We start from the raw sequence: 17,131 nt of genomic DNA on the forward strand, positions 1-17,131 counted from the left end.
ATTAAATGAGGCTACTTTTGATTCCAAAAGTAGGAATGTAAGCTCATTATTTCTATTAAAGCTCCAAATGTGAAGATATTAATAATGATGAACAGGGCACGAAGAGGTAATCGAGTAACGCAGAATTTATGGTCTGTTAGATTAACTAAACAAGTCCACATGTGTAATCAATGACAACTGGCAAATGTTACTGCTGCCTGATTCAAACATATTATATTGTGTGCATTGAGTGTAGAATTGGTAGGAGAGAATTCCATAGGAAATGAGACACTGTGATATTGTAATTTGATGTTGGAATTATATTTAATATTTTTTCCATGTTTTTAAACAGCAAACAGCATATTTATGGTAAGTTAGGAGTTAGGAGGGAGCGATAGATCAGTCATGATTGGATGGGGGAGTAGACTTGATTGGCCTAATTCTACTCCTATCACTTATGATCTTATGACTTTAAGACAATTTGATCACCACCTTTAATGTCTCATCAAGAGAAAAAATGCATGATATATGGAAAATAAATGTTCATCTACTGGGAGCAACAAATAGAACAGGAAACATTATTCTGTCAACTGTAGAGTTAAGACTTTTCCTGATAATTATAAATTTGGGATACAGAATGAACAATTCACAATCCAACAAAACGGATGGGCTTGGAAAGAGCAGTTTCCCCAGGCAAGATAAGATAAGACTGTTCTAGTGCCACAACATTGTGGCACAGCCACTATACACCCCAATCTAAGGCCATGGACACAAAGCTAAAACAAATTCTACTTATTTTATATTCCCTCTGACAATTAATACCCACTAGAGAAGCATTAATTGCATGGATCATCTGGTGATTGAAATCAATGGATGGCAATGAAGGTCTGGAGTTAAATTATAGGATTTAATTTGTTCAGATCGCCTGGGCCTACGCAATCTTCCGGTAGCTAAACACTTGGTCTCCCCCTCCCATTCCCACACTGACCATTCTGTTCTGGGCCTCCTCCACTGTCAGAGTGAGGCCAAACGCAAATTGGAGGAACAGCACCTCATATTTCGCTTGGGCAGCTTACACCCTACAAGATGAGTAATGATAACTCTAACTTCAAGTAACCCGTGCATTCCCTCTCTCTCTCCGTCCCTCCCCCAACCTAGTTCTCTGACTAGTTTCACTGTGCTGATTAATTTTTATCTCTTTTATGCCTCATTGTCACCTTCCGCTCAGCCACCAATGAACCATTTGTACATTTCCTTGATTAGCATCTGTTCTTTTCACACCTTACATTCTCTTCGTACCCTTCCATATCTCTTGTTTCCCTCTACCTTGACTCTCAGCCTGAAGAGGGGTCTCAGCTTGAAACGTCACCCATTCCTTCTCTCTCCCCTGAACTGCTGCCTGTCCCGCTGAGTTACTCCAGCATTTTGTGTCTATCTTCGGTGTAAAGCAGCATCTGCATTTCCTTCCTACACATTTAATGCAAATAATGGGCACTCCTGAGCACAACGTGGCTCAAGTTCCCTCAGTGATGTAGGAAGCAACGAAACAATGTCATGTGGTGCATATCGGATGAGGTTCTGTAACATCCACAAGGCCAATTTGCCACTGAAACTGCTCGGTCATATTTCCACATTGACTTGAGTTTTGATGGGAGTAAAATTAAAATAAGTCAATAATTTGAATTTTGAAGTATGTGTATCTTCAAATGTATATATATTTTTTAATCTATTATAGTTTGCAAAAGTTTTCACTTGGGCAACCGATAAATGATTGTGGATGGCATCAAAAAAAGCAGGTCTCTTATTAAAAGAAAGAAAGGCAAGATCAAGACTTGAATTTATTTTGCTCCATCCACTGCCGCAGGTCACACTCAGTGAAATACAAAACCTTGTGGGTACTGAAAGAGAGGATTTAGTCATGGAATGATGCACGCTCACATCATACTCCCCAACTAATACCTTCTCCCTCTGGCCATTTGAACTGCACAAGTGGAAATAAATTGGCATAGCTCCTTGTGCCTCACATAGTTGTGTGATTTATTATTTTCTCCAGGCACACTTTCATCCAAAGGTTACAGTAGGTTTATTTCCCTTCCCCAAGTCTGCACCTGAAAAGAACATTGGTTATAGTCCCTCCAAAATACTCTATTATCCACCCATATGAGCCTGATGTGCCATTCCTCCACCATCTCTCTGCCCGCCTTGAGAATGATTCTTTCCTCTTCCTATAACAGCAGCCCACGCTCAAAGCCAATAAATCAGTGGCAGTCCTTCTATGTTGCTTCCCGTCGTAAATCTCCCAATTGCTTTGAGACCAACAACACCACTTCTTTCTTGGCTGCCCTTCCCTGGTTTTACTTTAAACTTTATTTTTCCCCCCAATGGCTACACAAACCTCTGGATTTTAGCTCTGGACGGCTGAAGCAGTTTTAATAGCAAGTGATGACCGCTTATGAGAAAAGGCAGCAGAAATAAGAGATGTGGGCCCGAATTCACGAATGGTTCATTCAAGTGTGTTGGAGTCAGAAAGTAAATTGTACCAAAAGACATTGACAGATCGGAGGTCAGCTTGGTTCACAGTCATTTTTCTTTCGACTGGTATAAAATTGATTGTGGAGTCTAATGTGGTTGAGTGACAACACTATTTTCTTTTCCAGGGGTTCACATCGCAGTGTAAAGCTACAAGCACAGAATCCATGTTGACGCTCCCACCCCTCAGTCGTGGGGGTGTGCTGTGCTGGGACAGGCTCCAATATATGGGCAGATGTGCTGCCAGGATTTGTTTCATAGAGTCATACTGTGTGGAAGCAGGCCCCACAGCCCACCGAGTCTGCACTGACCAGTGATCCCCGCACATTAACGCCATCCTACACACTAGGGACAATTTACACTTACTGTATACCAAGCCAATTAATATACAAGCCTGTACGTCTTCGGAGTGTGGGAGGAAACCGAAGATCTCGAAGAAAACCCACACAGGTCATGGGGAGAACGTACAAACTCCATATAGACAGCATCCGTAGTCGGGATCAAACTCAGGTCTCCGGCGCTGCAAACGCTGTAAGGCAGCAACTCTACCTCTGCGCCATCGTGCCGCCCATGTGCGGCACGATGGCTACTCTCATATGATAATATGTTCACTGCCAGCAATGACAGTTAATGCAGAGCAGAATCACTGCAAGTAGGGCATGACTTTAAAACTATCTGTTTTTTTAAATGACAATTTATCGAGTAAATAAATGTTTCTACGTATGTGCCAGTACCCATTCAATTTGGTTACTTAATGCATGAATCTCAGTTGATGAACACATTAAATGTATGCAACAAAGTTGGTGTTTGCTTTTAGGATGCTGTTTGCTAATATCACGTGTGATAAATGTGAATTTATGCATTGCACAAATCCCCAAGAAGATTATCTGAATCAACTTGCATGTAATTACCATTCACCATCTGTTCCACCAGGGCCTGAGCCGATCTGCTGGCATCTTGCAATTTTCTGGATTTTTCAGGTTTCTCTTTTTCAATAGCCTACAACATAACAACAAAAATGAGCTTGTTTCCTTGTATCACGTCTTGAGGGAGGTTCAAAGAAAATCAGTATTCTGCTACGAAAGATACAGTTGGTTATCTTTTGGCCAAGTTAATTTGTTTTCTCAAGACAGAAACTTTAACCATTTATTGAACAAGCAGAGATTCATAGGAACAGAGAAAATAGGTGCAGGAGTAGGCCATTCGAGCCAGCACCGCCATACAATATGATAATGGCTGATCATCCAAAATCAGTACCCCGTTCCTGCTTTATCCCCATATCCCTTGATTCCATTAGTCCTAAGAGACATATCAAACTCTCTCTTGAATACATCTAGTGAATTGGCCTATCTTGCTTTCTGTGGCAAGGTATTCCACAGATTCACAACTCCAAGGATGAAAAAGTTTCTCCTCATCTCAAAAATAAGTGGCATCTCCCTTATTCTTAAACTGTGATCCCTGGTTCTGGACTCCCCCAACATCGGGAACATTTGGCCTGTCCAATCCCTTAAGGTGTTATATGTTTCTATACGATCTCCTCTTATCCTTCAAAATTCCAGCGAATATAAGCACAGCCAATCCATTCTTTGAAGCGCTTCAAGCAATTTTTGAGTAAATAAGATGAATTTCCCAGACATGATATTCATGTGTTTGATTCATTTATTGCAAATATCTCTAACAACTGCTGACAAATATCAAGGTATCAGAGATTTTGAAACAGTGTGCAGCAATTATTAAATGCTGTTAATAATTGGGAGAGAACCATGTTTTGGGAAATCTCAGGAGCCTAATACTCCAGTCTGAATAAAGAGCTCAAAAAGGTATAACAGCATTCAAGTGAACTATTATGTTCAGCGTTTCAGTCCTCCTCAATATAAAGCTGGTTCAATTAATATTTTACTCTTAGTCTAACCAATTGCAGTTTATCGTCATCAGTGCCTGAGCAAAGTTAAATTTGAGCTAAAAAGACAAATTCAAACCTGGCATTTAAATTTCTATATTTGGTTCCAACATGTTCACAAAACATATATACAGAAAACTAAGTCAATCTCCTTTTAATAAAGATTTCCTCAAGGTTTTCTCAAGGTGAGTGTGTAAAATGGTGAATGCACTACTCCAGATCAGCATCAGTGACAAAAGGCTATTTCAACTTCTCTCGCAATTAATCGCTGTTCAGCAGTGCCAAATACGCTGCATGTACACAAGTACTCTGCCTCATAAATCCATTCCTTTGACTGCAATTGAATGTAATTTAGAATCAAAACACTTATGAAACAAGGCAAGGAATTTACTGCAAATATATGTAACTGAAGTACCAGGCAGCGTCTTATACCCAGTAAATACTTTACTTACATTAACTTTTTCCTGAAGATCTGAGATACTTCCTTCTTTCCGATAAATTGCAAACTCTGGGCTTTGAAGGATAACTTCTGATCGTGTCATCCAGCTATGCAGCTCTGTTGTATCAACATCAAACCTTCAAAAATAACAGCCGATTATTAATACAAGTCTGTCAGCACCACATTTAATTTTCTGCTCTCGGTGCAGAGAAACTTAATCGAAATTGCACCTCAATTAATACAAGTCAGTTCAACTCCAATTTTTATGGATGAATTGCCTCCAGTGAATATCACTTTATTAAATATACTACTGATATAAAATGGAGCAGTTGGAGAGCCAATGATGTGAAATATGGTAGGAAGATGGAATTTCTTCACAGGAAATAAAACAAGATTGATTAATTTTACAACTAAGAATGGTCTTCATGCAAGTTACAATTACAAACAGTGCAATGGTGCAGAAAAGCTGCCTCATTGACGTAGCAAATCTATAGACAGGCTATCTGTCAACGTTGCTCATCTGTGACACAACTTTTCTAGCCTGTCCCCCACGGTTGCAAGGGGGGACATACTTCACTCCAGTTTCATGGGTCTTCAAGTGGCTCATGAGGCTAACATGATATCTGCAGACTCTGCCACAGGTAGAGAAGGAGGAACCTGATGGGCTGGTTGGGTTAACCTAGCGGGCGACGGTGTACCCCATCTTCGGTGTGCACGATGAAGAGACTCAAGCTCTCAGTCCCATCCCAGATCTCATCCTCCATTTTGAACCATCACCAGCGAGGGATGCCAGTTAGCCATAGAGAATGTTCCATTTTGGTATTGGTTTTGTTGCGTCATGCGTACCGAGGTACGAACAAAGGCTTTTGTTTGTGTGATATCCAGTTAAATCTGATCACACTGTACATGTGCCCAAGCAAGTCATAAAGAACAACAAGTAGTGCAACGAGAAAAGAAAGTGCAGAATATACTTTTACAGCATTGTAGCGTTAGAGTTGCAGAGAAAAGTCCAATGTCCACAACGAAGGTAGGTTGGAAGATCGGAACTATCCCCTAACTTATGACAGGACAGTTGACCACTGTAGTGGCCATTTGTCCAATAACGGAGGGGTAGAAACAGCTCCTGATTCTGGTGGGATGTGCTTTCAACTTTTTGTGTCTTCTGCCCGAAGGGAGTGTTTAGTGTAGATGGAGTCGATGCTGGGGTGTCTGGTCTTTTTGTAAGGAGGCCCAGAAAACATCCTCTTTTCACATCCTCTGACCTCTGTTTTCATTTCCAACCAAGATGGAGTTTGGACTTGTTGGGCTATGACAAGAGCTTGATTACTGATGGAAGATTGTTGCAAGCTAATAACAATCCATGCCTGGTTCCTGCCTTTCCTATGGAGCTGTCATGTAGTGATCACGATCAATGTGTTTCTAAATGGATGGAATTCACACGGCATTTGGAGTAGCAGCTCTTTGGTCATCTACAAGAGACAATTCAGGAGGACCTGGTAATGCCATTCACTGTGGCAAATAGCAGAGACAAGCCTCTATCGCTACCACAATCAGATCTATCTCCAATCTGGATATATTTACACTGCGTCTCAGACCTCCTTGCATAGTCCTCTTCACAAATGTGGGAGAAGAGGATGTGATCTTTCTTGTGCTTTATGCGCCTGTTCACCAAGATTTTGACTCCCGAGGTCTTGTCCTCTACACAGTCACAGAGTAACTGAGTAATCTGCACAAGTTACCAGGGTAACTCAGGCATTTTTTTTCTTCTATTTAGCAAGAGCAGTCCATAAAACCATGGCACTTATTGGAAACCTTGCTTTGATTGGGATCTGGATTTCCTGTAACAAGTCACATGAAATCACAAACCACAACTCATGCATTATTAATTTGTACAAGTCAAATCATGCTTTGCTGCCTATTCGTTTATTTTGGGACACTAAATTCTGTACAGTTCAGAAATACAGGCAAGTTAGATGATACGTGGGTATCTTCAATTTAAGGTTCCACATTTAAGGTTACAAAGCTTCAGTAGACAGAGACAACTTCAGGTAGCTGACAAATTGAAAACAATAAACTACGGGTGCTGGAAGTCTGAAATAAACATTGAAAATGTTGGAAACACTTAGTTGGCCAGGAGGTGCCTTTGAAAAGAGAAACACAGTTGATGTTTTCGGTCAAAGACTTTTTGTCAGAATCTGACTAGCTTCAGGGAGCTTGTAGCATTCAGGATATTTGGACAGGTGCAGGTGAGAACAGACTGTGAGCAGAAACATATTTCCAGGCGAAAGTCACAAGGGAATTTTAAGGGATTTTCAGAAAACATAAAAGGGATTGTAAACTTTTCATGATTTCAATATAATTCTGAGATTGGTTAACAAATACGGTGTTGTTGGTTGATGTCCAGGAATTGGGTGACGAATTCGCCAAACATGCTATTCGCGTTATTTTAAGAACAATCCTATTTAATTTCAGGTGACAGATAAAGCAGGATGATTAACTCACTCCATTATGCATCACTAGTTAATTTGCTGACCAAAGTGCACTGGTTTTAAAGGATTTTCTTGGAAGATAAAAGCAACCTCCAGTTCAAAATGCTTGCGCCAATTTTCTGCCAGTACATTAAACTTGAACATAATCTGAGTAACCTTTCTACTCGGCAAGTGCAGCCATTTAGAAGACAATGCATCTTCATCTTAAAATATGGTTCTTCATCTATTCATTTGGATGTGGATGGGACGATTCCACTAGTGGGAGAGTCTAGGGCTAAAGGTCATAGCCTCAGAATAAAAGGACGTTCCTTTAGGAAGGAGATAAGGAGGAATTTCTGTCAGAGGGAGGTGAATCTGTGGAATTCATTGCCCCAGAAAGCTGTGGAGGCCAAGTCAATGGAGATTTTATAAGGCAGAGATAAACAGATTATTGATTTGTCAGGGGTTATGGGGAGAAGGCAGGAAAATGCAGTTGAGAGGGAAATATAGATCAGCCATGATTGAAATGGCGGAGTGGACTTGATGGGATGACTAGCCTAATTCTGCTCCTATCACTTATGAACATGAATTTATTCATTTTTCCAAAACGATGGATCAACCTGCTTTTATTTACTCCTTCCATGCATTCAGGATGTCCTAAAACAATTCATAACACTTTAGTGTAATCACTGTCCCAATGTGTACAAATATGGCAGCAGGCCAAGTCGCAATAAAGTCCAAAAGCATCAATATGAATAAATAGTTTATCTTTTCTTTCAGTTGTAAGAGTCAAGAGATAACTTCATCCCTTGTTCTTCCATTCTATAGATATTTACAATTCATCAAAATGCGAGGAGAGGCACTCACTTTAATGATGAGGATTAAAAACAGGAAGAATCACTTCACTCAATCAGTAAGGAATAGTCTTTGTCTTTATCGTCTTTGAATGGAATTTGACTCTGCAACCAACCAACTCAACGAGAATTCAACTAAATTGGATCTGCAATCTGCCTTTAAACTAGGCCATTGTATGAAAAGGTGAATCTTTAGAGAAAGACCAGGAATGCATAAAAAAAACCTTATCACCTCAGATCAGACGATTTTATCAGTTTGCTAATGCTAGAACCACAATATCTAACATGCTGTTCTCTGTAGGTCTTCAATATAAACGGTCAATCCCATGTGGAACCAAATTATATTCCACCAATGCCAACATACTGTCCGACATTTCTTCCAAACATCAACAACAATTGCCGCAAAGCAATTCAAGCATAATTTGACATGGAAACCTACATTTAATAACCAAAAATTAACATGGCCAAAGAGGTTGTAAGTAACATATTGAAGGAGGAGCAGGGGAGAGAACAGGTCAGGGCGAGAATTCCAGAGCTAGAGAAATAGCATAAACTTAGAGCATGAGTAGAACAATTGGCCCCTCAAGTCTCCTCTGGTGCTCAGTAAGATCAGGGCAGATCCAGTTACAACCTCAACTCCATATTCCAACTTGTTCCCTCTAAGGTCGAGCCTTAGAGCCGAAGAGCACACAGAACCAGGCCATTTGGCCAACTGAGTCCACATCAAGCACCAAGCACACATTTATACAAAATCCCATTTAACTTTCTCCATATTCCCATGAACGACCCCAAAATTTACTTACTTGCATATAGCGGCAATTCACAGTGGCCAGTTAATCTAACAACCTGTATGCTTTTGGACCCTGGTATGAAGCCAGAACGGCTTGAAATAATTATAGCAAGCACAGGGAGAATGCAGTGGAGGTCGGGATTGAACCCAAATCATGGAGCTGTCCGGCTGCAACACTAACTGCTGGGCTACCATCCCTCAATCATCAGGAATCTAACTAGCTCAGGGCTAGACAATAGAAGACACATTTACAAGGGTAGGAGCAAATTAGTAAATGGTGTTGTGCAAGAGGACAGAAATAACGGAGGATCTCGGAATCTCAAACGGCCCTAATGAGGTACAGAGGAGAAGGTGAGGTAGGAAGAGACATGGTGGTAAAAAAGAGTGAGAACTTAAAAACCGAACCACAATCAGACTGGTAATTCCAATCAGAGAGACTGTGGCGGTGAATATGAGTTAAGATAAGGAAAGCAGGATGAGCTCAAGCTGATGGAGGTTGATGGAAAGGAGGAGGATCATAAGAGATAGGAGCAAAATAAGGCCATTCGGCCCATCAAGTCTACTCCGCCATTCGATCATGGCTGATCTATCTCTACCTCCTAACACCATATATTGGAAGATTGGAACCATTGGCCAGTTGCAGCAAAGGAATGGATGAATCTTTCAATAGATGAACAGGCAGGTGAGATCAGACAGTGTTGCATAATGTGGGGTCAGGCAATCTCAGTGATGCTGGGGATATGTGACCTGAAGTTCACTTGCAATCGAACACCATGATAAAACTGCCCCAATGGTCTGGTTCAAGTAATTGACTGTCAGATGGAGAAATGCAATCAGTAACTGGGATCAAAGCTTGTGTTTGGAGTAGATGATGGAGGTTTTCAATTTCCCAATTTAGCAGGAGGAAATCTCTAACCAGTCAACAAAGTAGCAGTCCAACTCATTGGCGACCAAGAGGAGGTCACAATTGCGGTGGTGCTGACCGAGAGCTGGGCATCATCAGAGTATGTCTGGAAATCCGCCAGATGTCTTCAGGATCAGAGCAGAAATTGAACAATCTTTAGTTATTTTAGTTTTTGAGATACAGCGCAGGAACAGGCCCTTAGGCCCACCGAGTCTGCAACGACCAGCGATCCCCGCACATTTTTTATATTCATACCATGCCAGGGACAAGTTTTATATTCATACCAAGACAATTAACCTACAAACCTTTATGTCTTTGGAATGTGGGAGGAAACCAAAGTTCTCAGAGAAAACCCACGCAGGTCACGGGGAGAATGTACAAACTCCGTACAGACAAGCACATGTAGCCAGGATCGAACCCAGGTCTCTGGCACTGTAAGAGCTGTCAGGCAGCAACTCTACCACTGTGCCACTCTCTCTTTCAATCCAAAATATGAATGCTCAGCCATTGGCCCTTCCAACTGTCTTCAGGGATTTTAAAACACAGTTTTTGTCTCATCTAATTATAGCTTCAAAAATAGTTTCCATTTTCTCTTCTCAGTTTCAATGATGCTCTGCATTAAAGAGATCAAAGCCTCACCTTGTGATCTCAATTAGAGTAAGTGCTGTTCGACTGGATAGAGTAGTAATTAAGGAAACCCTCCAACATAATTGGAACAAATTGGTTGGAAATTTGACAATTAAACACATATATTCAATTTTTCTTTAAATATTAAGTGTAAATGACATCATAACTTTGACGGTTATTTGGATTAAACAAAGTGTAGAGGAAATATATGATACGCAGCTGAACTCCAGCACCTTGGAGTTAATGATGCCGGTGGATAATGCTAATTTAGATTCTTCGCGGAGTGGAATAAGTAAATCATCAAGGCCAGAGTGAACAGCAATTTCAACAGGATTCACTGGGACTGCATTTTAAACAAACAAAGCTGCAGAAAAGCCCAACAAATAATCCATTGTACTCACAGTCTTCTGCACCATTAAGCTCGGTGACCTAACTGCGACAGCAGTTCTTGTAGAGTTCCATCTCCAGTGGACAAGCAAACAACATTTGGAAGATCAATTTGCTTTGAGCAAGATATTCTTATTGTTGTTTCTCAACAGGCTGCTATCTCAGACCTACAAACTAATTCATCCTCTGCTCGCTTGAATGTGTTCAGTTGTTTTACAATGCTAATTTTCTGCGATGCTTTCGAATGTTGGAATCATTGATTCCAGGTACTCAGCTCAGCAATGCAAATAATGATACAAAGATACAAACATGGAATCATTTGGAGCCTTTACATCAGAAATTATACCATCGTAACAAAGAGGACGCCTTCAACCTTTGTGTCAACCACCTTCAACCTCCTATCATAAGGTCCATAGATGACAATTTTTCATTTTGTTTTTAATGTTCATTATTTTCTATTTTTGCTTCCTTTTATTCTCTCAGGCCTAAGTGAGCTTAGAAACAATCTGCACCCATCCTTTCAAATAGACTCTCCAAACAACTCCAAGATAGATAAACAGAATTAATAACATGCTGGGAAGCCATGGTCCAAATTAATGGTGGAACAAACTTTTGAGGTTCCTGTGTTCCACAAAGATGTGGAAAACCTGGTACTATGAGATCTTTCCTCCAGAGCTATGGAAGAAAAATAGGGTCCTTAAATGGGTTTTTTGGGAAACCTTGCAACTTCCATCAGATTCACAATGCATCAAATTGGAGTCACAAACTCCATTCAACACAAGTTATTTTTTTACGTTCAATATTTTATTTTTTTACGTCCACTAATCCACTCTCTGCTGAAAGTGATTGATTGTCCATACACATATGATGTACTCGGCAATATCACATTTCACATGCTAGCCTAGTTCATCAATATAGGCAGGTTACTCAGAGTGGGAGAGGCAGATCAAAGCTCACATTTAAGAATATTTTCTCCCAATTTACAGTATTTTTAGCTGTAACGATAACACTAACAGCTATATTTAAGAGGGAGTTAGATGTGGCCCTTGTGGCTAAAGGGATCAGGGGGTATGGAGAGAAGGCAGGTACGGGATACTGAGTTGGATGATCAGCCATGATCATATTGAATGGCGGTGCAGGCTCGAAGGGCCGAATGGCCTACTCCTGCACCTATTTTCTATGTATCTATGTAACACATTTTTAGCTGTTAAAAAGTCTTTATATTTGAAAGCAGCTCATTATTTCACTGAAATAATGAGAGGTGGTTGAAGTGAATCCCTCACTCGGTTAAGTTTAGAGAAACAGGCCCTTCGGCCCACTGAGTCCACGTCGGCCAGCGATCACCCTGTACACTAGCACTATCCTACACACAAGGAACAATTTTACAATTTTACAAAACCAATTAACCTACAAACATATACTTCTTTGGAATATGGGAGGAAACCAGAGCACCCGGAGAATTTTTGTACAAATTTTGCATTGAAAGCACCCGTGGTCAGGATCAAGTCCGGGTCTCCGGCGCTGTACGGCAGCAACTCTACTGCTGTGCCACTGTACCACTGGTTATAGCGGACTACTGGCAATAATGGACACCATTCCCCCTACCCTGCCCCATGATCCATTATAACTAATGTTATCTGTATTTAGAGATGCCAGCATCCTTTGTTTAAGCTGAAATGTCACTCTTGTCACCCACAAACATCTGCCTTGAATTGCACTGAAAATGGCCTGAGAGGAGACATCATCATATCCGTCATTGATGTCAGCTCATCTTCAATCCCATGTGCCTTAAACCTTATGGGCCAGGTACCTTGGTGGCCTTGTCAAATGCTTTAATGAAGTCTACATATACAACAGCTACAACCATACTTTCACCAAACCATAGAGAAATAAAGGTCTGTAGATGCTGATTTATACCAAAGATAGACACAAAGGAATAGGTGATGTTTTGGATTGAGACCCTTCTTCAAACTGAAGAAGGGTCTCGACCCGAAACATCACCTTTTCCTTTTCTCCACAGATGCTGCCTGACCCGCTGAATTACTCCAGCATTTTGTGTCTATCTACAAATAGTAATAACTGTTGAAGTATAATCGAGTCAAGAGGGTTTAATTGTCATATGTACTGTCTTCGGAACAATAAAATTCTTATTTGCAACAGCATCAATGTATTCTGAATGATGGCTGCAACTAGAGTTGTCCAATGCCACCTTCCCCTGTGGAGAGTGCAGGCTCGCTTGTAAGAAGAGCCCATGTAGAAAGGCTAATTGTGTGCCCTCTCTGCCATTCAATGCCACAATTAACTACGGCTGCATAGGATCAACATGAAGATGCCTGTTATATGGAATTGGTGAAGTTAATTCCTTATTGCAACCACTGAACCTGTCCATTGTACATATACCATAGAGCTATGACAATTTGTTAGTGAAGACATGATCATGTATTTGAAATGCTCCACGTAACCAATCCATATTCAGATTTTGTAACCAGCAATTGCTGTCAATATTATATTTGCATATCCCATAGATCCAATGACAGATTCAGGGAGTTAATTCTCAGTGAAGGGACTTAACATATTGGAAAAATGTCAAGAATACTAACCTCTCAGTGTGTGTAATGTTAGTATTTGACAATTGTAATTCTATTATGTTGAAGCTAATAATCTTGGCCCAATTTTTGCACCAAACCCAGAAACAAAGAAGCAATTTCTGTATTCTCAACCAAGTGTGGTTCACTTTAAATTGCCAAAAGATGAGAGACTGTTAGAAGCGGAATATTGCAAATAACCGTCTTACAACTGACTTGAAAATGACCTAAACTCTGCTTAATAAGTTTGCCAATGTTTGCATAATCCACTAACTTCAAAGCTATACTTCCTGAGCTTAAATGCAATGGCATAGACAAGGCAACACTGGCCCAGAATAAACATATCATGTGCATTGCTCCAGTCAGAAAAATATTCCGTCACTCCTATCCCTTAGTAATTACATTAGTTCCAATTGTTCCTTTTAACATCATATGGTTCAATTTTCCAAATGGTGATGATGAGGCTCTTTGATAAATGCATTTTGAAAATGAATAAAGAGTAGATCTACCATACTCCCATTATCAATCCCCTTTACCAACCTAAAGCTAACAAAACTAATTGAACTAATTTTTAACAGCAATGGGCGTTTTGAGGCCCACAGATTAGTACAAAGGTGCTGAAGACCACACTGTGACTTCCAATCACAGGTTGGGATGTTTTGCCTGGATTATGCAGGTCACTTGCTTATCAGGACTCTGCCTGGGAAATGATCCACATGGTTGGCTTGATCAAGTCTCAGGACAGCGAATTGTGGCTTTAGCAAATCAAACAGACCTTCCAGTCAGAAGGCACAAAAATTGACTGACAAACAGTGGAAGCTGCTGCAGGAAAAGACAACTTGGGCAAATGTCAATTAAGAAGCTCTTTGCTAGTCACTGCTTGCTATTGATGTCCCAATATTTGAGTGTTCGTTAATGATCAGTTAATGTTTACAAAGGTCTATGCAGCAATGAAAGTACTGAATATTAAAGCGCTAAATACGTTGAGTTTGAAGTAAAGGAATAGATGAGTGAATGCTTATTGGCAATCCAGAATGGTTGCATTTAATGTACGGCACATTTTGTATCAAGTGGACAGTGCCTGAATTCTGAAACCTGATTCAAGTGAAGGTTGCCAAACCTGTCCCCTGTTTCCACCATCTGATCAAAGGTGCCATTAGGTTAATCAGTTATGATTTGCCCTCTTTAATTTAATGCTTTCCATTAACCCCTTCGTCTTTAAATATGTCCTTTTTTGGCAATCTCCTTCAGACTGAAGATTGATTGGTTAGACTATAATTGCCAAGTCGATACTTCTTCTTAATTTTTCCAGAACAAGGCTTCTGAATATTTTTCCTGTCTTCTGTCAGCACTCTAACAACTAAGATTGAAAGACTGAGGTTAGAATGTATTACTTTTATCCCCGCTTTTCTCTAAAAACAGAATGCACTGTGGTGCAGCTGGTAGAGCTCCTGCCTTACAGCACCAGTAACCCAGGTTCAATCCTGATCTCGGGTGCTGTCTGTTTGGAGTTTGCACGTTCTCCCTGTGACCACTTGGAGTTCCTCCAGGTGCTTCGGTTTCCTATCATATCCGAAAGACATGCAGGTTTATAGGCTAAATTGGCCTCTGTAAATTGCCCTGAGTGTGTCGGTGGTGGGATCACATGGAACTAGTAGGTACGAGTGATCAATGGACTCGTTGGACTGAAGGGCCTGCTTACACTCTGTAACTTTCAAATCAATTAATAAAAAAACCTTGGATGGAAATGGGCAATTGTAATGGAAATCTATTTACCAGCTCCTTGCTCTTTTTAAATATATATATATATATTTGTTACATAAAGTCACATGAACTGGTTCATCTCCAGACTCTCCCACAGAACTATTAACTTCATCCTCCATGGTGAGAAAAGACGCCAAATACTTATTCAATACAAAATTGCACCCCTTGCCCCTCCTCCTCACTGTACAGGACGTGGCTCCACCATTCACTCAAGATGCTTATTAAAGGTGTGTGTTTTTGTTTCATATTAATCTTCGGTGGAGAGGATTTTTAGGAATAAGATTTACTTCTTGAACTACTTGGATAGGACAGGTTTGAAGGCAGATGGACCAAGCGCAGGCACGTGGGACAAGTGTAGCTAGGACAATGTTGGCTGGTGTGGGCAAGTTGGGCCGAAGGGCCTTTTCCACTGTATCACTCTATGACTCCCATTTGGAAGAGAATGGTTCAAGTAAGAAAGTTAGCATGGTTTTGTACATGGCAGGACTTGTCTTACAAACTTGAACTAAACTTGAACTTAAACTAAACTAAATTATTCAGATTCCCTTTGCATTTTTTCTAGCCACTGTCAATTCTCTCTGTGCTGCATTCTGATTGATTTCCTAATGCACTCTGCATCTGAGGTAGCCACCAAACAATAACAATTGAGAGTTACTCCAGCACTTTGTGTCTACCTTGTGAATAACTATTGAGATATGATTGCAGTCCAAAGAGTAATGCACCACTCTGAGGCATGCACAATGCTCTTTTGGTAAATGATTTCCACTCCTATGTTTAGAAAATGTAATCTGAGTAATAATAGTTTGAAACAGTAGGTGGAGATCTGGCTCCTCTCAAGTGAAGTGCACGGCAGGCATCTACGTTTCATTCCATGGAAGCAGGAATAGGCAAGCTTTGAGATACCATTGCAAAATCTATACTTTTATATTAAATAAATCAGAAGAAATTCATAAGTAGCTGTGTTTGTACTGACTGTCATCATTTACATGAACAGAAGTCAGAATTCTAAGTAAATTCATGAATTGTAATCAACAATAATATTCGTTAGTATGTGAAGCACACATTTTTCATCATTTACTCCAATAATGGTAACACAATACTTTCGTGTTACTTTTTAAACCCACCTCTTCCTGAGCTCAGAGTCCACAAGTATCTGCCTCTTCTTGGGAGGAGGGGCTGGAGGAAGTTCTTCTTTAGATTTCACCAAAATCTGTTCTTTGGTCGTAACCATGGTTACAGTTTCCATTACGGTGGTCTGCCTTAACGATGTCTGAGATACAGTGGCAGACTGCGAAATCTGCGGGAAGAATGAAGACAAGAAGACACAGACTGCTGGAATGATTTCATTGACAATTGTTTGAAGTCTGCAAAGAAAATAATGATTGCAATTCCTCCAGTCAGATCATGACCTGACCTTCACAGTACAACAATGAATGATGCTTGCAAACAAGAATATTTAATCTCATTCATCCTGTAGCTAAAAACTGATTAGAATGAAAAAGGATTTAGGAGTACACACATAAAATGAATTGTGAGTAAATACATCAATTCAATGGCCCTCTGAAAAAATATTCATCAACACACTTAAGGGGCAATGGTACAGGCCAGCCTGCCAAATCTTTCATTTCCTTTCTAACTCCAATTTTATAAAGTCAATTTGCAATATGATCAGGTCCTGTCACCCTTATGTCAATTTTATGTTCCTTTACATTCTCCTGAAAAGACAACTCATACAGCATTTTATCAAAGCATTCAATGCACAATCTCTGTACCCAATGATGGATTATCCCCCAGAACTCACAGCAGAAAATACGTTTGTAGGAAGAGGCTGCAGATGTTGGTTTATACTGAAGATAGACAGAAAATGCTGGAGTAACACAGCGGGTCAGGCAGCATCTCCAGAGA

General features: G+C 40.3%; 1 protein-coding gene across 12 annotated transcripts in view; it reads right to left on the reverse strand.

Annotated features, from left to right (window-relative positions):
• dmd (dystrophin) overlaps window positions 1–17,131 on the reverse strand; it is a 1,663,772-nt gene that overhangs the window by 1,013,933 nt on the left and 632,708 nt on the right. For all 12 annotated transcript variants that reach the window (XM_033033201.1, XM_033033203.1, XM_033033205.1 and 9 more), the window contains 3 exons: window positions 16,351–16,523; window positions 4,861–4,984; window positions 3,420–3,507 (listed from right to left, as the gene is read on the reverse strand). In XM_033033201.1, coding sequence (XP_032889092.1) covers window positions 3,420–3,507; window positions 4,861–4,984; window positions 16,351–16,523 — 385 coding nt within the window. The remainder of the gene's footprint in view (window positions 1–3,419; window positions 3,508–4,860; window positions 4,985–16,350; window positions 16,524–17,131) is intronic.

This window comes from Amblyraja radiata, chromosome 14 (assembly GCF_010909765.2).
Source record: "Amblyraja radiata isolate CabotCenter1 chromosome 14, sAmbRad1.1.pri, whole genome shotgun sequence".
Lineage (NCBI taxonomy): Eukaryota > Metazoa > Chordata > Chondrichthyes > Rajiformes > Rajidae > Amblyraja > Amblyraja radiata.